Here is a 22609-nt window from a genome sequence, read left to right on the forward strand (position 1 = left end):
ATGGCTTAGCTGCTTCACCGGTACTGAAAATGGAGATTTTATGAAATCACGGCCTGCTTTTATTTCCATCTTCAATTCACAGCTTTGGGTGTGCTGCAAGTCTTCAAATGAGTGTGGAAACAAATTATCCTCTAGTGTTCACCACCTGCAAATCTGATTCTTATTTAGGAGAGACCAAAGAACAACATGTGCAGCAGGAAAGTATTGCTATATCCGATGATACACCTCCTAGTCCCAGCATCACTGAGTTGTCTCAACACCTCAGAATTGGAAAAGGTACATCCAGATGTGTCCTAGGAGGTCACAGATGGCCACCCTTGGCCACGAGTTTCTGAATGCAAAGAAACGTTTTTACACAAACCCCGAAGAAATAGAAATTATTCCAGGCGGAGCAACAGAAATACCAAATCCTGGGTGCCAGCCAGGAGCTAAATAACTTCAATTCCAAGCAACTTTCCAAGCCCATCATCTGACACTTCTGGATAACTCTGCTAAATCCTTCCCGAGACCTGTTAAAGCACCCCCTTCACCTGTCCACTCACCTTAAACAACCTAACTCATGCTGAAAACCTCCCCTGCTGAGCAAAGATGGCTGTTGCTGCCAAAATCCGGCTGAAAGCATTGCATGTACCCTGTTTCAGCACCAACAAAGATGCTCCTGGAGGGGACCTTCTGGCATGACAGAGAAGATCAGCCCACCAACACTTCTCCTCCTGCCCACAGGTGTTGCTGGTGGGGACAGACACACAGCAAAGTGCCACCTGGCTTAGGGCCACTGGGCAGCCCAGGGGAGAGGCTGTACAAGCAGAGCTGCTCACCAGCATCTGGTGGTGAGTTCAGTTTGGGGCAGTGTTAATGCCTCAGAGCATTAAAATTTGTGTGTTATGAAGGCTATTCCAGCTTTGATGGGAAAGAAGAGAGAGGGAGAAAAAGAGAGGGAAAAAATAGGGGGATGGTTAGCATCGAATACAAACCAGTAATGGACTCTTGGTGATGCTGAATCCACAGTTAGGCAGCACTCTTTGGAGAGCAACAGGTCTAAAAAGCCTGGACCTGGCCCAGAAAGCCTGTTAGAGCCATATGCAGGTGTCCCACCTCGCAGCACAGCGCCTGGAGGCAGTTGCCATAGCACTCGCCACCAGCAGTAATTGCGGATGTGATGGGAAGATGTCTTCTGCAGACAATGACCTGCCGTGCAATTACATTTCGCTTGTAGCAGTAATAAACCTCGTAAAAATGAAGCGAAGAGGCTATTAAACTTGTTAAAGAGGCTCTCCGAAGTTCAAAACTATCACGGTTGGGTGTGTTGTGGGTTATCCTGGGTTCTGGAAAGGGAAAAGTCTTCTGCAAGGATTGCTGGTGCCTTCCCGGGGTCCATGCAGACCACGGCCCCATTCCCTGTCCATGGCCATGTCATTTTAAGGACTCCCACCTGCTGGTGCATTTCCAGGCTGGTTCAGCTGCGAATTATCTGACAGAACAAAACACCCAGCTCCAATCATCAAGGGCACCATGAAAAGAGACTGAAGCATGGATGCAAATGAAACAAATTTCTGGATGCTGTCGGAAAGCACGCTTTCGAGCTCTCGCCGGTTGAAAGAGAAATAAATGTCACTTTTAAAAAAATGCAGGGGCAACAAGCTGGCACCTGCGGAGCAGCAGACATTTGTTTGTTCATTCATCAGCAAGTGCAATATGTCACGTCAGGCTGCCAGCCGTGCTTGGATGCACAGCTCCAGAGACAGGGGCTGGGTGCTGCTGACGAGCTGGGCTCTAAGGCTTTGCTTTTCCCTCCCTGTTGCTTCTGTAAAGGAACATCAAGATTTTAGCCAAAAGGTGGGATGTTCTGGAAAGTGCCAATCATGAATCTGAACCCCCCAAAGTCTGTGAAGCCCAAGCAGAGACCATCCTGTACGAAACCACAGAGTGCTGCTCATCTCGGGGCTTCCTTCGCAAGGTCTTTTCATGATCTCTTTAAAATAACCAGCAACTTCTGTCTCCGCTTTGCCACAGGTGGCCAGAACCTCTAACCACCCACTTGCAAAAGCAAATCTCTCAAAGAGCTCATAAAACCTCTGCGCAAGAGGAAGGCAACACAATAAAATGCCTGCTTACCGTGCAATTGATAGCCTGAAAAAACAGATCAATACTGCACGCTGATTTACTGAGCCTGATCCAACAGTTGGTTCCTGAGCACAGTCATCACCTTAAATAAAACAGACATTTAGTACAGTACTAAACCTTTCCAAGTCTCAGTGTGTGCCAAATCCCTAATAAATTGCATCTAAACCCTCAACTTTTTTTTTTTTGGGGTGGATGACTTGATCTTGAAAATATCACTCTGCCCACCAGTAGATCAAAGCTAAGAGAAGGCAGGTTTAATCACAGTCTACAAGTACCTTCTAGTGGGGATGGCACTTCCAATTGATTAAGTTACTGATTATTCTCCAATTTTTTTGGCAGAGCGCTGGGCACAGGAGCCTGGACAGGGCAGATGTGAAGCAGGGACCCATGAGCTTCTGGGGTATTCCCTCCAGCTCTGCTTCTGGACCACAGTGTGAATTTTGTGACAGTTCCCAAATGTCTCATTGAGACATCGGATTCCTTCGTTTTGGCACCCCAGAGCCACGGAGAGCTTCAGTCTGTGTCCTGCATCTCAGCCTGTTTGTAAACCGAGCCCTTCACCTCCCAAAAAGCACCAGGAAGGAAAGGTCTCACCATCCCCATCACCGCCCCACCACGCACCGCTGCAGGGAACCCGAGGGCACCCACAAAGCCAGCGCTGCCCTTCGGTGCCCACCGTGACAGCAGGTTACTTATTTATGCTTTATCTTCTCATTTTTTCTTTTAGCTCAATTTTCCAACCAAGCCATTAAAAGAAAAGCAAAGAAATAGTCTTCCCTTTTTGGGGAAAGAGGGTCTCTCTCTTTTTTTCTTCTTTTTCTTTTTTCTTTTTTTTTTTTTCATAAACTGCCAGTGGTATTAATCACTCAGAAACAACTTATTTTGGATGAAGGAACATATAACTCTTTGCCTGTTTCTGATTGATACGTAAGCCTGGGCTCACCTGATTTGTTTTATTTGGGTGAGTAACATATAAGTCTCGTTAAGTAACTAACTCAGTGCCAGCCACCTGAGCAATCCATCACCAACACCCTACCTTCTCCTCGGCGGGGCTGTCTCCAGCCTTGTGCTCATAATAAAACACAATTGTCCTGAATCTTTCAACTCTTTCTCTCTTGCACCCAGCTCACTGTCCATGCTGGAGGAAGGTTCTGCTTTACAGCAGCTCAGGATGGATTTGGCCGCCCTGTAATCCTGGGCTGCACCAGAGACCAGAAAAACTAATTGCTGTGAGCAAAGCCGAGTGATGTGCTAACTGCCAGAAGCAAATGCTAAGGCACTGAGAGCATGGGGTACAATGAAATCAGCTTCCCTCTCCTGGTAGGCTTCGTGCACATCTTGGTCCCCACCAAAAAGGAGGGGAAGGACTCAAAAGCTTCAGAGTGCAGGGTCGGTGATACGCTGCTGGCAGGCAGCTAGCAGAGGAACAGAAAAACAAAAATCCCTCCTCTCTTCTGCCTGCGTTTTACCCGTAGCTTTATTTCTCATATGTTCTCCTACTGCTTATCAGTGATCTGAAACCCCTCTCCCCTAACTCAGCCTCAGGACAGACAGCTTGCGCTGCCCACCCAGCAGCAGCTGGCGCCTTCACTGCTTGATCGCGGTGCCCTGGGCACATTTACTCATTCAGAAAAAGCACACTGATACGTTTGTGAGGCTGGAGCTTACACCAAAAAGCTACAATCTCTTTGAATGCCTCCGTGACTCAGACACAAGCAGCTGGTTGGAATTAGGTATCTCCGTCATTAGTGTTTTTAATGCAAGATCCAGGCGGTGTTCTGTTCCCTAGGAAAGAAAACGCCCGATGCAGAGCAGCCCTGCACAATATAAAAAATAAGAAGCCAAGACCCAGCTCCAGCTGGGAACCCCTGGGCTGTGAAAATCCTCCCGGTGCTGGCTCAGAAAAACCCTCCCCAACCCTCACCCTTTGCAGCCACATCGCTCCCACTGCGCCCAGCTCCCCCCTACCTCGGGGATCCTGCACAAAGGCTGGCAGGGAAGCACCAGGGGACAGCATCTGGGAACACATCCTCAGATGTTTGCTTACATGAGCTTCTGTATTTTTTTTCCAGCTTTGCCCTTCCTCCTGATGACCTTCCCAGTGAGGTTTTTTTTTTCTAAGAGTACTTTTTCTTTGCTGCAGCTTGGAGCCGATCTGAGAAGTGTGCTCATGGAGCAATAAATGAAAAGATAACACCAGAGAGCCACGGCGACAGACCGAGATGCTTTGTAGCTCCACCAGCACTGCTGCTGAGCACCAGCTTTGGCACCAAGTGTTTCTTTGCTTCAAGGAAAAGTGCAGCATCACGTAGCCTAAGCAAGATGTAGTCACAGAGAAGAACGACCTGGGGCTCAGAAAACATTTTCCACAACCCTCACTAAGTGTCCATGCTCCTGAGAGCCAGAAATTAGAGCCAGACATATAATTTTCATGCAATCATTCCGTCCCTTTCAGAAGGGACTAGAACTGTCTCTTGAATAGGTTAATCAAAATCTCAGCTGATTACATGATCCGTAGTTTGTTTCCCAGAGAGCTAATTGAGAACATTCAAAATTCAGAAATTACATTGGTTCCAATGGGCACATTCATCTCCGTAATGTGGGCTTCGGCTCCCAGATGAAGCCACCGCCACACTGAATCAGGTTTGCAATGCAAACAGTCAAGATTAGGGAGGGAAGAAGAAAAAACAGGAAAAAACACTCAGTCATAATCATCATTGTTCCTTGCCCAAAAACTACTTTCTGTTCAGATTTGAGAGGACTGGTGAAAACCAGCAGCAGCAGAGCACTGCTGCTAAACCCTCCCCGCCCACAACGGACTCTATTGAGTGGACACCAGACCTGATGTAGGTTTTGGGAAGGCAAAGCATCTCAGGGAGCATGGGAGGGGACTGTGGCATCCATAACAAAGTGGTAACAACAGACCCTTTCCACCAGAGGAAAATAATTCCTGGAGCAGAAGCAATGCAGGCTGCAGGATTATCAACAGGGGTTTGTCCAGGTCTGGGCCAGGGTTGTGTGCTGGAAGGATGCATCAGGAACCTCACGTTCATGTGAGGACTGCCCCTGTGGTGATGCCAAGCTCCCTTTCTGCCCTGGTTGTCCATCAGCTGAAGCACAAGCACAGCTTTACCTTGTGCACACCAAGCTCCCTTGCAAGCTGTTCCCTGCTTAACACTCAGGAACACATTTTGGGCTCCTTTGCCTTCATCTCTGTCCCCACCAGGACACCGTATTTCTCATACACATCCCAAAGCAGAAGTTTTCAGAGCTCAGGGAGCTGCCCAGCCAGCGCCTGGCACCCCTGCTCCTGGCACCCCTGCTCCTCAATGTCTTGCAGGAGAGGGCTGCGGTGACCTGCTACATGCACAAAGCTGTAACCAGAAAGTCACAGGTGCATGAGGCAGCCTGCTCCTGCTCATTAGCACTAACACAACGTTATCAGCTCCTGCACAATTACCCGTGAGTGAGATACAGACTTGTCCCTCCTCGTTTGCTCTGCTTCACTCAGCCTGAAATGAGCTGTGGAGCAGCTGTCCCAGCTGGGGCTGACCAGATCTCAGGTGGCTTCGGCTCTCCAGGTTCCTCCTGGTACCCTGTGGTGGGTTTTTGTCCTGCAGGTGTGGGGTCAGTTTATGGGGCAGAGGGTGCTGCAGGAAGAAGGTGCCTCCCCAAATCATGCTGCTCTATATGCAATTGCATTTTCCCATCTGTTCCACACCTGGAATTTGGTACGTGCTGGAAAACCCAACTGGTTTGGGTTCTGCATCTGTCCCAACCCTCCAGGAAAACTGACAGTCTGGGGAAGCTGCTAAGGGCTTGTGAGAAGAGACACCGCATCTGTTAATTACACTGCATGCATGCTCCCATCTTCTCTAGTGCCTGCCACTGGAGAGAAGAGCTCATTTGGGGGACGTGGGGAATAAAGCAATTAAAAGAATAGCTATAAGCCTAGCGAGGAGATAATAAATGACAGTGCAGCAGAATGCTAATGCCATGTTCTGGCTCCTTGTGAATGGATGTGTACAGCTCATCAGAGAAGTCCTGCTCCAGCAAGCAGATCTCTCCCCAAAGGGTTGCCCTCTGCAGCGATGAAAAATATATGAGATACAAAAGGAATTTTTAAAATCCCCTGCCAGGACGACTAAATGAGTTTGGTCAACAACCACGTCTGACCTCCCCCTCCTTTTGCAAGGGCTGGTGGGCAGCTCTGAGGGGATGCGCAGCACTTCTGCTGAGGGCATCTTGCTCAGAGCCAGGTCAATGAGAGGCGTGCGATGCAGCACGGACACACTGTTGTCCTGGAGGCTGGGCCCTACAACCACCCTGCAGCTCAGGGAGCACCAAAAGGCCTAAATAACTGCAAATCTAACAGGGTTTCCCAGGTGAGAACTAATCCAATGTTTTCTAAAGCCCTATTCTGCCACTAAATCATATATATATACACATATGTATATATATTTAAATATGTGTGCACAAGTTTATATATTATACACATAATTTGTGCAATTCTGGTAGCATTGATATCAGCAGTACCGTGTCATTACCACCCCATTAATCTTCAGGCAGCTCCCCATAAAGCACTGCTGAAACCTGGCACAGCAGCCAACACCAGCGATGAAAAAGCACCGAGCAGCATCTTGCTTTTGTTAGCCATGGAGAGGAAAATGTCACTTGATCACCACTTCTCAGCAGCAGCAGGTTTTTGAATATAATGTTTCCGAAAGCAATTGAAATACGCAACACATTTTGCTGCTGGCTGAAATAACTGGCGAGGATGGGGACAGCAGGAGGGGACGAACATCCACCAGCTTCCCCGTACAGAAGGGGGATGTCCTGGCTTTGGGGCAGGTGTGGGACTTTTCACCCTCTGCAAACACTGAGCACCAAGGGTGCAACAGCAATATGTCAGTACTCTGAGACAAGAAATCCCACTGGAGACACTGGTAAGGTGGCTTGGAGCTTGCAGACTTCCCATAACCCCATCTGCACAAAACCACAATCCTACTCCGTGCCCATCGTGCCACACCAGACCTCCTGGAGAGGTTTCCTAGGTAGTCAAGAAGAAAGAAACCTCATTAAAGCCCCCCCCCCCCCTTTTTTTTTTGGGTGTCCCATCTCAGTTCAGCCTCCTCCTAACCACACCTTGCTGCCAACCATGTCTTTTGCCGGTGGCCTGTGGTTCCCCAAACAGGAGCCCACACTCTTCCACCTTGTGGCACGATGCCACCAGCTCCCCGCAGCAGAATGGGTGCTCCAGCATCATCGACCAACCTCATCCCTCCACCCAGCTGCCCAACTTCTCTCCTTTCCATCACCTTCCCAGCTAAAGCAAGTCAAGAAACCAATACAGACATTCATTTTGTCTATGCATATGTGAGGCGGTTCCCCTGCTCCTAAAAATACTCTGGAAAATCGAATCAACATTTTGTAATTTAGCTGGTAACAGCAATTACTAATAATCAGCAGGAACATAACTTTCTTCATTTTCTACTCTAGCTGTAATGTAATTTCAATAGCAAACTTTGCTTTGCACGCTAAGCAAATTCAATGGGCGATATAAGATAAACACGGATAAAATGGAAAATTAAAAAAACAGCTTTAAAAATAAATTACATTGTCCTGTCACATAGCTAATAATTGTAATTTAAATTGCCTTTGGGAAAGATAAATTTCATATCGTCCCTAGGTTTCAGTGCTAAATGGAAAAATATTAAAGAAAACCCATCTGGTATTTCAGGACAATGCTCTAAAGTATTTCAGAAGAGGGGCAGGTGAGCTCCTGGCTCCCAGGGTCTACAGAGGGACCATCCATACCCCACCTGCAGCTCAATAAATATCCCCACAAAGCACGAGGCAGCACATCCCATCTGCCTTTCAGCAGCTCCCTTTCTATTCCCATGACTCCCCTGCTATTTTTTTATTATCGATTTTAACCCCAAGGCACCCAGCCCCTCTCGCAGCAGCTTCCCACTGAAGGGGAAGCGTGGGAGGGGATGGAGCGTTCCCAGCAGATCTTGGTAACGAAGCCACTTCAGTTCCTTTGATTAATTATTGGATGAATAGTAGGTACCAAGCTGGTATCTGACATTTCTGATCTCGGGATATAGGATGGCCACTACACGTATTGGAAAGGTGGGATTTTGCGGCTCCGAAGGCTTTGTAATTAACCAGACTATTATTATTTTTTAAGCATTTGCTGCTCAACTCCTCATTTTAAATTGGATTCTCTTTTCATCTGCGTTTTTGGCTGGATTTTTTTCTCTCTGGAGGAACAGGAGTCACACTGAAATATGACTCAATGCTGCCTTTCATTTCGATTTCCAACAACCTCAACCAGGCAGGCTTTTGAAAACTGAAGGAGAAAAAAACCCGGTGGGGCAGATCCTTTGTGCCCCAGTGAGAGCATTTAGGTGCCACATTTAGCTTCACCTTTGTTGCACCAGGAAACTGAAGCGTGCCTTGATGCCTCCTCTCCCATCGTTTTCCCCTGTTGCTGTTCCAGCAGGATGCAGACATTACGGTGCTGCTTCTGGCTCCGTCCCCTTGTACAGACAGAAGTATGGCCACATCGGTCTGCTGGGGCCAGAGCAGAGGCAAAACACCCACAGCAAGTACTGCAGGGCTTAGGCTTGCCTCCAGAAGCCACATTTCCCCTTGGAGAGAAGGGGGCTCCTTTCTGGCAAGCTCTGGAGCAATGAGTGCTTGCCAGGGGACGTTTGGGGAGGGAGGCAAAGCAAGCATCACGAAGCACAAATCCTCCCCAGGTTGCTGTGTGTGAAATAGCTGGATAGGACAACACTCACAGATTCACACAGTTACCATTTATAGCACAGCGAAGCTTTTAGGTAGAGTGGAAAAGCTAAAGAGCTATTTAAATGCCCTCATGGGTAAAACTAAGCATTGCTTCAGACATCGTAAAGATCAGGTTGCACGAAAGAAAACAGCCTGAATAAAAACTGGAGAGAGAAAAAGACTCACAGCAGCCACCACAAAAAGACATAAACCCAGTAGAGGTGGGTTGTTTTTTTTGCAAAGTTTGGCAAAAGGAGCTGCATGGCCATGTCCTAGGGGTCTCAGATTCCCAAGCAGTACTGCCACCGCACCTGAGCACCGCGGCTCCCGGCTCTGCCAAACGGGAGGAACTTACTTGGTGTTGTCCGAGTCGATGGTGTGGAAGAGCTTCTCAAGTTCTTCCTCGTTGAGTGTCCCATCCGAAAAAAAGGCCTGGAACTCCTCCAGGGACAGCTTCCCGTCATCTGCAAAGAGCAACATGGCTGGTGTCAGGGCAAAGTGGGGGCAGAGCAACCAGAAAACTAGGAGTCAGGTTCCCAAGGTTCGGACCAAAACCCCAAGTGCTGCTGCAGGACCAGCCCTGCAAATGACGCGGGCTACACCGGTGGGATCTGGTGGCTCACCAGGCCAAGCAGCATTGCTCCTGGGTGCAGACGCACTGGCCATTAGCAACTAATTGGGCTAATTAACCCAAAGCAAGCCTGAAGCCTGAAGAGGAAAAGCCTGCAAGCTTCATCATAAAAACTAATTACTTTGAAGAAATTAAGGAGCATTTTGTCTACCGTATGCTCAAGTGATGCAAGATGCTCGTTAAGGGATGTTGAACACACACAAAATGTCTCAGGGCTGGAGCTAATGACAGACCCCGCGGTGTCTTTTGCCATCTCCATCTTCTCCACCAAGCGTCTCCCAGTGCTGGACAGAAATGCAAGGAAGCAGCCACGAAGCAACACGAGACACATTTTGCTTCAGCTGCCAAGCTTTTAAATGCACAAGGACTGTGTCACCTCAATGTTGTGCCTCTGCTTCGAAAGGGACATGAGGAGGCACAGAGCCCATCTGCCCAGCCATACGGGACACAGCTTGCAGGGTGCCTCTTGGCAAGTCTAGCAGCATGTGGAGGGATCACAAGGCAGAGGTTTAACCACATTCTCCTTGGCAAAAAGAGACAAGCTCACAGCAATTCCACCAAAAATGAATTCCATTTAATTGTTAAATTGGGAGCCTCTGATTGTGTGCTGTTGACAGGCACATAATGCCTTCAAAGCCACAGCTGGAGGAAGCTCCTATGAAGAATTTCAGCCATAAAGCAACAGGCGAGAGGCAAAGGAAACTTGAAAGAAATTGTAATTTACATGAAGTTTCTTGTTCAAGGCACTGCCATTGTGCTGTGGCGGACAGCAGTGCCTTGGGTGGAAATATCTGCCCCAGCCCATTGCTGCTGAGAGCCTCGCCATCCGCAGCCACACAAGAGAAGTTTGCAGGCTGGAAACGCTGCCTACTTTGCAGCAGGAGAACATATTATTTATTATTTAATCAAATCAATTATAAACCCTGGTTGCTTCTCTTTCAGGAAATGATGCTAGAGGACAAAATTAGCCAACGTACCACATGCACATCAATATTTCTTCCCTGAACTAAATCAGTCTGCTGCTCCTAAAACATATCTGCATTGCCAAATGCTAACCCAGTTTTCCCCTGCCTGACAGAGATGAAGTTAGAGCAGTGATGAATGGAGTCTCAGATATCTATTTAATTGGCAATTACAAAAGGAACACAGCAGGAGAACAAAATTGCAGACAACAATGGGTGAAAAGGTTATAATTTTCAGAACAGCACAGTGGCTATAGAGAGCGCCCAGCTGCCCATATTGTTTTCCTGTGTTACTTCCCCAAAACAGGAGCTCTTCTCTGCAGAAAGGCTGAGGAATAACAAAGCACCGTCCTCTAACACATCCTGTGGGATCAGGGCTCATGGCTGCAGCCAAGTCGTGCCCCACAGCATTGGGTGCTCAGGCACTGCAGGCTTCACTCCAACCCTGGGATGTTCATCATCAAGAAAAGACTCAAAATTGCGAGTGCCAGGAGAAAAGTACTTTTTTTAATGATAGCAGGTGTATGAATGCAGAAAATTAAAGCATCTGGCAGGGGAAGATAGGTAAGCAAGTACCCATTGGTTGAAGCATCCCAGCTGGAGCAGGCAGTGGTACTTGCATGCTAACCCAATGGTGATGCTCTTTTTGCTCTTATTTAGGCAGTGTCCTGGCCAGGATCAAGGGGGGATTTTTTTCTGATCCTGGCTGGCAAAGAATACATGTCTGCAAGCAGGCAGTTCAAAAGGATGACAGCATTTGTCACATTAGGTCTGAACACTTCTGTATCTCTGATGCACTTTTCCTGCAAACCTGAAGTCAGTGCTTGCTCACCTCAAGGTTGTCCTTCCCCATGGAGGAATTAATTTCCTAGGGAAGTCAGTTAAATCAACTTACTGGGAAAGAGAAACTGGAAAAACAAGTGAATATTTTCAGTAAAGTACTTTAAGCTGAATTTACAGCTCACTCTCCTCTGAAAGACACAGCAAAAGGTGTTTAGAGAATTAATGGGAAAAGCATTTTCCTTTACCTAGTTTTCACCTTATAGCTTGCCTCTGTCACTTCACTCTTGCTTAATTTCTTTACTTATTCTGTTATTCTGTGATTCTATGCTTCATCTGGCTGCAAAAACAGATCTATGAGGAGGAAACACACAACAGCACAGACCTCCACTAGCACCAAATGGCAATATTCTGGTGACACATTATAAGAAACTCGGCACAAATTCATGTGCAGAAGGCTTGCAGGTGCACCTGGTGTAGGAATAGTCCTGTAGCATTTAAGAGCACAGAGTAATAAAGGATGAGTGAAGGATCTAGCTGAAGGAGGAGATGACTATTAATTTTATTTATTTATTTGAGACTTCACAGAACTAATTGGTTCCTGGCTGCAATTTGAATAGTGAGAGGTGCAATTTTTACTGGCAAGCAGTGCTCGGGACTTTTGTTCCCCACTAGATAACACCATAAAGCAGCAGTCAGCTTAAAGCTGATCGCTGTTTAATACAAGCCTGACTACTTACCTGCAAACACACGAAGTAAAAGCGTGGCAGAGTAACAAGATAATCCTGGGGCTTCGTATCTATAATTGTACAACAGCCTGAAAGCGGCATGCTGCTGGAGCCCTGCAGGCAGGGCAGGCTTCAGGGAACTCGAGTGATAAGAGGAAGCAGACCAGGCCAGGATGTGGAAGTTAAAATTAAAATGATAGAAAAATCCTGGGTGGCAAAGAGGAGAGGATTGTCCACAGCATTACAGACACATGAGTTCTGTGGCCAGTGTGTGTCCTGATAAGAGCAGATGGAGATGCTGTGCTCCAGGAACAGCCTTATCGGCAAAGTCATAGAAAAGCAAGATTTTCCTGACGTGTCTGCACCCACCAAGGGATGGATAAGACTTCCAGAAGCCTGCTTTTTGCTGACAGCTGCTGGGTGTGAGAGACAGAAACTCTCCCAATGAAGTGCCTTATCGAGCGGCAGCGTTGATCCCAGCTCAGCCTCTCCCACAGCCCACCCTCCAAGGAGCTCCCTTGGAGACATCTCAGTCTTGAGTACCTGCTCCTGCTTTGGATAAGAAGGATAATAGGAAAAAAAAATGAGATTCTGTACAAAATCTCATTAAATAAAGCTTCCAGCTGTTTTAAGATCTTAGAAAAGCCACTGAAACTTTTTCATCTGGAGCAGCCTGTTAAAGGCAGGCAACTTATGCTCGCCTACTCACCACCCCTTTAAACTCGACGGCTTTAAAGGGTTAAACCCAGTACTTTAAGTGAACACCTAAGCTGGCAGCCAAGACAAATGTCACCAAGTGAAACTGCCTGCACAGTCACTGATGGGCTGAAAAAGGAGATAATCAGGCTGCTGCTATCCCGCAATCATTCCTCCCTGAGAGCATCATCTTCATCTCAATCCAGCTTTTCAAAATAATTCAGTCACAGGCAAAAACCAAAGAGAATTTCCTGCCAAACAGAGCTGTCAAAGTTAAAGCTAACCAAGGAGGGGAGGATGTGATGGAGAACATCGGTCAGCCCCGACCGGGATTTTATTATTGCTCCATTTGCCACTGTAACAATCCGATGAGTCTGGAGGAGGCTTTGATGCCTCCTAACTCCTGCAATCAGGCTCTTCCCACCTGCTAATGTGTGTGTGTGGGGGGGACGACATCAAGACAGGGCCCTAAATCACCCAAAGTATAGGAAATCTGATAAATCTGAAGGCTGAGTGTTATGAAATTTACTCAGAGATACGAACAGCTTAAAGCATCTACAAAGTAAAGTCATTGTCCTGAGTCTGTTTGCTAAGCCCATTTTGAATTACCTCGGGTTGGGGCTGCTCATATATTACCTGGGTACATTAGGAGTATATTTTGTTACTTACTGTCATTACTGTCTGAGCTCTGAAATACTTTTAGCCCTGCCTAGTGTCCAAGCACCGACAGAGATATGGGTGAGCAAATCAGATTATTGTGGCCTGTGAATAAAAATAACAACTGGATTTTTATTCGTCTCTGGAGTGTGTGTGCAGATACAGGGGCCAGGGAGAACATGGTCTGGCTTCAGCTGCGGACTCTTGGTCCGTGTGAGGTCAGCAGGAGCGGCTTTACTCATGTAGATGAAGCTGGGTACGGACCTGAGCTTACAGACTGGGCTGTTATGAAAAATGACCTCCAGATCTGCCATGGATGCGAAAGACGTAGATAGGACACTAAATGTGGGACCCGAAATGATACCTTTCCACAGAGTTTTTGCACTGGAAAACCTGCCTCAAGAGCCAGACGCCCTCCAGGTTCAGGCAGTTGGGCCTGATTTGAGATGTCCCCATTGGGGACATCCCAGCAAGCCCACAGGCCACATCCCCAGCATCACCCAACAGCACTGAATGACTCCAAAATCGCCTTTTTTTCATGGAAGTTAGCTAACACCCAGCCCAGATGTCTTAGCAAGGGGTGGTGTGGTGCCAAGCGATCCACCCCGATGACCTACAGACAAACAACGTTTCCATCACGGCTGAGTCTGTCTGAAGCACTCATTGCATTTCCTAATGCCAGCTGTGGTTGCTGATGGACTGACAGGTTAATGCCATACAAAATCTCTCAAATTTGGGATTTTTATCTTCCTACATCACATCTTCCCTTCCTACACTCATATCAGGCAATATAGAGATGTAAGTTGCACATAGCACATGAAAGGACTTCCCCTAAATAGTCAGCCCGTACCCTCCCAGGTCATTTATCCCAACAGCAAAGATCAGCTCTTCTTCAGCAATTCAAGGTATTTCTCTCCATATCAAAACACAGAGTTCATAAAAAAAAAAATCAAAACCAACATTCAAAATATACATATATATATATATATAATCATAACCCACATTCAATCAGTTTTACTTTTTCTTTCTGCCCTGCAGCCGACGATGCAGTTTTGTGCTGAGACCGGAAGAGGTGCATATACAAGTTTTGTGCAAGGTTTAACCCTTTCATTTTCTATTAAAAATGGAGAAAAGAGTCACCCTCACTTCAAAATGACTGCAGCAATCAGCAGAAAAGATTGAGCCACGACTTAAAGACCAATTCTTATCCAGGATGACGAGTAATGCTGCACACACCCAACAGCCCATGTCTGGCCATCGTCCCTTTGGGACTTGGCCTGGGGAAAAAAGATTGCTGCTGTAGTCAAAAACCTGGACCTCGTCCTCACCAGAAATAGCCCGGCATCCAGCAATGTCCATTAGCATGCCAGAATTGTCACCAAGCTGCTCAGCTTTTGTCTTCAAATCAAGCCTTTTGTCATCCTAGAATTAGAAGTAATTCTGAAATTATTTTTAATAGCAGCTATACATAGATATCAAATGTAGGCTGGTAGGCAGGGAGACTTTTAGGAGGGATTCAGTACATTTTCTCCCACTGCCTTTTATGAAGGTTTTGCTTCTTTCAGTTTTCCAGATAATCCTCGTCCTGCTGTAATGAGCTGATTTAAATGTTTTTTTTTTTTTTTTTTTTTTTTTTTTTTCTGCTCTCCTCTAGTACATTGGCTTTGGGTCTCACATCAAGGCTCTTTCTGAACGTCTTCCCCAGAAATTCCCACTCCTTCATAAATTCAATGTTGGGATCAGACTTTGCCAGGGTACAAATAGCCTGGCCAGGCTCGAAGCAATTGCTGCTTACCTGAGCCCATGACAAATGCTACCCAAGCATTTAGAAGAGGATGCAGACAAAGATGCCAGTAGTCTACAAAGCTACCTTACTCTACCATTCTCCTATAGAGAAACAAGAGGTAACCTATTTCAGTTTCCTTCACAGTTATTTGAATGCTTTTCTTTCAATTTAAAAAAAGGAAATTAATGTCAATATTTGCCCCACACGTTGGGTGGCACGAGAAAAAGACGGCGCCAGCCCCTCCATGTGCTGCTGCTCTGTAATAATTTGGGAAAACTGCGGGTGAGCTGGCCCCCAGGGCAGCTACTACAGATACAGCTTAGCTCCAGACACACCACTGCCTCTTTCTCCGAGTTATTTTTCATCTTATTTGTCCTCGGCCTGTCTCCTTTATATTAGGTGCTATTAAAAGGCTGAGTGACTTTGGACAAGCACAGCTTTTCATCACCTCTGATTTTATTAGTTGTCCATTCAAGCCGTTTCCCCCATGAGATACACAAGCACGAGCCACCATGGCAAAGCAGCAGGTTTCTGTGCAGGGCTTTCAGCATTCCATCCCTCTCCCAAAGGCTTGGATTCTCCACATATTCCAACATCTGCCTCATTTTCTCCACCCCTACCCAGCCCCAAATTTCTCTGTTGCCCCACACTCTGTTGCTCCTGCCGCACCTCAAACAGGACTGCTCTGCAAACTGTGCAAAATACACTAAAAATAAACAGTGGGAGAACAACTAGTATTTGGATATTTATATTAAAATGTTAAGTAACTAGTTTTTTTACCTATTCAACAAATGGTTCATTTTTATGCCTTAGCAAACCAGGGTGTTGTAAGGAATTCTCTGCGAGGCTAAGTATTGCTTTGTATTTGTGAAGGAGGTGGTCTGGAAATCACAGGGACACATTTAAAACTGGTCCTGAGCTCAAGTCAGAGGAGTAGGTTTATCTGGCGGGCTTTTTGGCCATTCCCCCCAGTACGTATCAAAACCTGCAGGTGCTTTCAGGTTGTCGCAGGTCCCTGGTGTAGGATGGCCGGAGGAAGGTACCCGTGACGGTGCCAGAGACCTCCAGCAGACGTGGTGTGCTGTCAACTTATTTCTGCTCAGGTCCTCAAAAAACGCTCTGCCTTCACCTCGTGGCCACATGTTGGACGTGATGGTTTGGGGAACAGGGAAGGATGAGGAGCCCTCCATCTCTACATGTGGAGTCCAGCTGGACATCTATCTGTTCCTTGCTCTCCTGAAAGAGCAGCATAACAGGCTGGAGAGGGAGCACAGGGCACCACACTCACCATTTACCAACACCATTTCCCTGCAGTTTTCTCAGCTGCACGAGGGAGAAGAACCACCCCAGACCTGTGGCATCCCCAGATGTGTCACCCAGCCCTGAGCAGAGGCCAACACCTCTGATCCCAGCACCCCTATATCCTTTTAAATCCAGATTTCTCGGAAAGCTCAGCACAGACACCATGCGGGCCCCCAGTGCCTCACCCCGCTCCTCATTAACTGGCTGCTCTCACGCACTTTGTCATCTCAAACATGCAGATGAAATGCTGGAGCTGTTGGATGTTGACAAATTAGCAGCAAATTACTGAGGATTAGAGAGCTACAAACTCATCACTTCCCGTGGCCCCATGAAACAATATCCAGATTGCATTGGCAGCATCGCCAGTTTTCTATCCAGCTAACAAGCGGTGCAGAGATGAAGACAGTGAATTAAACTAAGCCAAAAAGCAGGTATCTCGTTTGCATTCTCAGAAGGCAGAAGTTACCCTCCTGCGCTACAGTTTGCAGCAAATAGGACATCCTGCTCTTTGTGCCAGTGCTGGCAAGAAGGAATTGCTCCAATAGCAAATTGCAACTTGCATAATTAATAACTTGCTTCCACCTCTTAACCCCTCAAGCACGAAGTCCAGCTGCAAGCCTCCAAATGAACGCTTCATCTCTTGAAAGTCAACGGTCCCAAAATTCCCATTAAAATGGTTCCAGGCTCTAACCCAAACTACTGCTCCTGTTCGATGGTCCCTCTCCCAGAGACTCCTGTCTCAATGGTTGGATCTTCTCCAGAAGCATCTTGGGGGGAGTTTTCTTTGCTCTAGGACTCAGCAGAGCTCCCTCCCATGGTCCCATGGGTTTCCAGGGAACTCGCTCTTAATTTTATGCTCCTGCTTAATAAACCTTCCGCCCCTCATTTATTTTCACGGGAAAATGTCAGCCCTATGCTCAGCGTCTCCTGCGATTCGTCCAGGGTAGGGTGGGTGTCTCAGCCCTGCCAGAGGTATTTAATGTCTCTGAACCAAGCAGTGCAGATCTTTGCCATTCTCTTTCATCTGTTTGCTTTGCAAAACAGCTGAGCACCACAGAAGTAGAGCATCCCTGCAGGGAAGGTGCATCTGCTCTGGAAAGATTGCAAAGAAAAAAAAAATAGAAAGAAAACAAATATGTATTTCTGCTCCAGCAAATTAAACAAGCACATCTTTAATCACACTCTTTTGTAACAAGCTTTTAACAAAACTGCAGCATTTGTATCTTTTCTCTCCATTTTTACTAGCTGTCCATTTCAAAGTAGGTAAAGAAAAAAAACAGGACTATTGTCAGGCTTTTCAGTTTTAAGGACATGGAAAGATGTTTTGGTGTGTTTTCCACAATTACACATAAAATGGCATGCCACACCAATGAGCAAGAGTCAGCACAGCATCAAACTGTGCGAGGAAACCCCAAACTGGTGCTGGGGTAACAAGTAGGTCACGGCACAGCTCTGCGAATGTGCTCTACTTAGGTTTAAATGCAAAAGCAACCAAAAGCCCTCAGTGCCAGCACAAAGGGCACAGGGGAGTAGCAGACCAGCTCACTGCTCTTGGTTTGAAACACACCCAGCACATGCCAGCTCACCTCCCAAGTCCCCAGCATCCAGTTCTTTAATTTGGGTAAATCTAAAATGAGGGGGAAAAAAGCATTCAAAGGACCAAGCCATTGGAAAAGTGCCCATGAGCTTTCCTTCCAGCAGCAAGCAGGGTCACCTTGCTACCTTCTTTAATTAAACAAGGCTTTGGAAAGGAATTTCTGAAAATTGCAAACCCAAAGCATTTCAGTTTTGTTCCATTTTAATCCTATCATATTCCCCTGAAGACTCACAACAGCCTCTCCCCTTTTATTTTATTTTTCCACAGCAAACCCCAATAAATTTCCTGCCAGCTCCAAAGAAAATGCAAAAAAACACAAAGAAATGTGCTTTTTCCCCAAACCTCCAGCACAACTGCTGTGCTAGCACAGATCCCTCCCCACCCTGCTTTTTGAGCACTCGGTTATCTGCTGCTGCTCGTTAAAATGCTTCTCCTGGAGAACGAATTTCAGCGAAGCCTTTGTGAATTTTTAATGCCCCGTGCTACTTCACTTTTGCTGAATCCACATTTCCTCCGTGCCATCTCCCCGGCACCGGCAGCATCTCCCCCATCCCCTGCGGCCACGCGCCCCGCAGCCTGTCCTGGTGTGACCAGTCACCTAAGGCCAGCTGGTCTCGCGGGAGCACACCCGGGCAGGGCAGGAGATGTACTCTATTGTACTGAATTAGGAGAAAAGGGGGAGCACAGAACATGAAAGTCGAGGCTGGTGACTTAATTGACAGAAGGGTGAAGCGTGAACCACCTCTGCTTTCAGCAGAACTGAATTATCACAGGAGTGTGGTGGCACTGAGGGCCTCCAGCACTGTGATGCTGGGGAGTTTACAAGATAAAAACACTTGTTCGAGCTTTCTTCTCCTTCCTCCAGCTCTGGTAAGAAAATCATTAGGCTCTTTGTAGTTAAACAAAAGCAAACAGCAAAGAAAAAGCCAGCAGCAACTCACAAAAACATTATCCCAGGGGTTTTCAACAGAGACCAGGAATGGCTCCACCTAAAAGCAAATAATAGCGAAGACAGGGGCTTCAATTACTCTTGTGTGTGTCTTATTCACATAAAAAATAAGGAGAGTAGAATAATCTAGGCTAGAGCAAACAGAATGCTGCTTTCTCAAAAACATTGCCATTGTGGAGGGTCACGGTGCTGCACAGACCTGCTGCAAAACTCACTCACGGGCTTCATGATATCGGGACACAAAAATCTTTGGTGATCCATGCCCTGGAGCACCACGGCTGGACCAGCTGAGATGCTGTTCACCTGGCAGTGTTATACAGGTTACCCAAGTTTCTGGGAACACTGCATTTCTTCAAAATACTCAACACTACTAGCTAATGAAATGGGAAAAGCTAGGTTCAGCCCCTGATGACATCTGTGATGTTAGGTCAAATGCTCCTCCCGTGGAGGAGGTGATTTATTAGCAAAGATTGGACCCACTTGAAGAAATCAGCTCCTTGGTGCAGGAGAAGGCTCAGCTACGCTTCATCAAAGGAGCAATTTGCACAGATGTTTTCTGTCCCAAGTAAAGCAGCACTAACAGCTCACATGTTGCCGCTAAACCCATCATGGAAAAGCTTTTCAAAAACAAGACAGACCTTGTCACAGCCTCCAGGGAGCACAGCTCTCTCCTCTGCCTGCAGGAAGCCCTTTAAACTTAGACATATTTCCAAACTATTAGCAAAAATTGCATTTCTAGATTGGTTCAATGCATGGAGCTATGGGTGACGTTAGCAGGATTTGGGAACCAGCCCTTGTCCTTGGTCCAGGCACCCAGCTGCACACACCTGAGCTTGAAATATTTGTGTCTAATTTACATATGAAGAAAAGGATGTAAGAATATATAATCTAGGGTATAGCAAACACAACAGTTTTTACAAAATGTTGATGTTGGAGAGGGCCATGGTGCTGTACAGACCCACAGCAAGACCTTAAGCATATGGAGATACCACTGGCCAAGTAGACCACTGATGCTCCACTGCCTGCTTTGTCCCAGAAAATCCCCACTACGGGTGTCTGAGGATGCTTTCTGATGCCATTCCCTTTGGGGGAAACCTCAACAAACCTCCCAAGGAAGAGGTGAGGCGAGCTGAGGTCTGGTAACTGCAGGGTTTGGTACCACTCCTCCACAGGAAAACTCTGATGAGGGGCTCAGACGACATTCTGCCACGGGACACAACATATTTCCACCCTAATTAAAGAGAAGCCAATTCCAAAAGTCATCCGCCTCTCTCACGGAGCACACTGGCATTTTTCTGCAGAAAGGCACCTGCCAATGCTCAGCCCGCTGGTTTCCTGCTTGTGCTGCAGAACAGCCCCGCTCCTATGTCAGGTCAGCCTGCACAAACCTGAGCTGAGCAGAGCTGCAAGAAGCACTTAATCCCCATTCTTGTCTAAAAGGATCAAAATGCTCAGCGGGTTGGTAATTCAAAGGTTTAGCCTCCAACCTCCACATATCAGAGAAAAAAAAAATACACGCTGCGGGCTTAAAACTTGAATATTAAAATTGTAGAAGGCAGGAGGTAAGAAACAAACAAAAAAAACCTGCTCATGCTATTCTATAAGGGAACAGTCCTTTTCTGTAGTGATTTATGGTATAAGAAAGCTGCTTGCTTTTATGTTGCCTTGGTTATCCAGTCACTCGCTGTATGAATAAATTTGCTTGGTTCAGTGCAGGGCTCTCAGAGAAAGCACACAGAAAGGAAGAGACCGGCTCCAGCTACCCATAATTTATGGTTTGGTGTCTTTAAACAAGTACAGATCTCTTTGCTCAGCTCATTTTTGTAGCCAGCCCCTATCTGAAGATCCCTAGCCTCCAGACAAGAGAGGACGTGGCTGCAGAGGGCTGGGACAGGACAGGGACATGTGGAGAAGCCACTGTGGGAGAAGCCACCATGGGAGACACGGCTGCCAGCAAGGCAGGGTCAGCCCCCCAGAGCTACTGGCTGCACCCGTTTTATCTACCCAAACCCATTCTCCAGCTCCCATGGGGTCTCTCTTTGCTCGTTTCCCCCTTATCGACTCATCTAGCGGGAGAAGAAAAGGGAAAATGTCAGGTATCCAAATTCAATGGATTGCAAATCTGTCCTTTTAGGAAAAAAATACCTGCAGAAATGGTCTTCCCAAGCCAATTAGGCAGCAAGGTGCCCTGGCGTTAAGGATGCTCCAGCCTGGCCAGCACAGCCTCTGAAGGTGTTTGTTTCACAGGGGACACCCTTCTCCCTGGCTGCTGACCTGCAAAATGTCAGGCTCCTCATTTAGGAAGCAAGAACTGGTTCTGAAGACCTTCAAGTGTCCGTGTCTTGCCTGAGTTATATTTGAAGGTGGTATATCGCACGAACGTCCCTCCCAATCAGTTTTCCTTTCCCCTCGTTTCCCCAGGAGTCTCAGAATTCATCAACTCATCTGCTCATGGTCCTCATTATACACAATTTTAATATTCCCTGCTATGTACAGCCCTTTTATAACTTCTTTCTCTTAACTATTCTTCCAGTTAAGTGCTACAAAAACATTTCCCCCTCTGTTTTCCAACTTGGAAATTCCTTCTGCAAGATCTGCACGCTGCAGTTTTCCAACAACTAAATGAGAGGATGCAGGGGAGAGAAAACAAGTCTGGCTCCTTTCCCTGAAAACCATAAATATTTCAGCTTGTTTTTACTGTCTTGTGCAAGTACTTCCAATTATAGTACACGCTCCCCCCCCAACCCCCCCCCCCGTTTAACATGTACCAAGCATATTAATTAATATCACTATCACTCCAGCTACAAAAGCACTAGAAAGACCCATTGGGCATGTAGCTGAGCTTCCACAGAGCCAAGAGCTGGACTCCAGAAAGCCCAGGCACAAGGACCTGACTCCTGGTCTCTATTAAGAACAGAAAACCACAGCAAACAGGTGTATTTTCCTAATATAAAAAGCAAAATGTGTATTATATTGAGGAGCCTGTTGGGATAAGTACACTGATTTTGGTTAATCTGGGGCTGTTTGCTCTTATAAATTCGGCCTAAAAAGGTAAGGAAGGAAAATCAGTCTTGTTTAATGGAGGGTAGCGTGTTTGAAAGCCAGCAAAGCAGTCAGCTGGAAAAGTAACATCTCCATGATGAGCAGAAAGCCCTCTGAAAAGGAAAACAAGTCTCAGCGGACATCTGTTAGCAGGCTAGGTGCAAAGCTGCGTCTGTGTGCTGAGACAACTGAGCGTCACTTAACTGAGCAACCACGTGCCGAAACAACATGCAGGCGCTGTGGCCTTCTGCAGCCAATTATTTTGACTCAAGGAACAGAAATCCCATGTTTACATGCCCGGCACCAGAAGTGCCCAAAAGCCGCCCACTGAAATCATTACAGAGAGCAGTGCCCTAAAATCTGGCTCCTTTCACAGATGGAGGCAATGAATAACAGCAGGGCTGAAAGCATCTGCGTCTGCACTGTATCAGGCTGGGTGCCTGTGTATCAGCATCTAATTAAGGCAAAATCTTGGCAGCAGGAACCGAGCTCAGGTCCAACCGCAGAGCGCACCCTGCACCGGCCCTCCCGTGCAGCTGGGCTGCAGCCAGAGCATCTTC

General features: G+C 46.9%; 1 protein-coding gene across 1 annotated transcript in view; it reads right to left on the bottom strand.

Annotated features, from left to right (window-relative positions):
• The window catches only part of NECAB2 (N-terminal EF-hand calcium binding protein 2), a 58881-nt gene that overhangs the window by 16571 nt on the left and 19701 nt on the right, over positions 1-22609 (bottom strand). Inside the window, exon 3 of the mRNA XM_067004689.1 lies at positions 9275-9383. Within this exon, the coding sequence (XP_066860790.1) occupies positions 9275-9383 (109 nt within the window). The remainder of the gene's footprint in view (positions 1-9274; positions 9384-22609) is intronic.

The sequence above is a fragment of the Anser cygnoides genome, chromosome 12 (assembly GCF_040182565.1).
Source record: "Anser cygnoides isolate HZ-2024a breed goose chromosome 12, Taihu_goose_T2T_genome, whole genome shotgun sequence".
Taxonomy (NCBI): domain Eukaryota; kingdom Metazoa; phylum Chordata; class Aves; order Anseriformes; family Anatidae; genus Anser; species Anser cygnoides.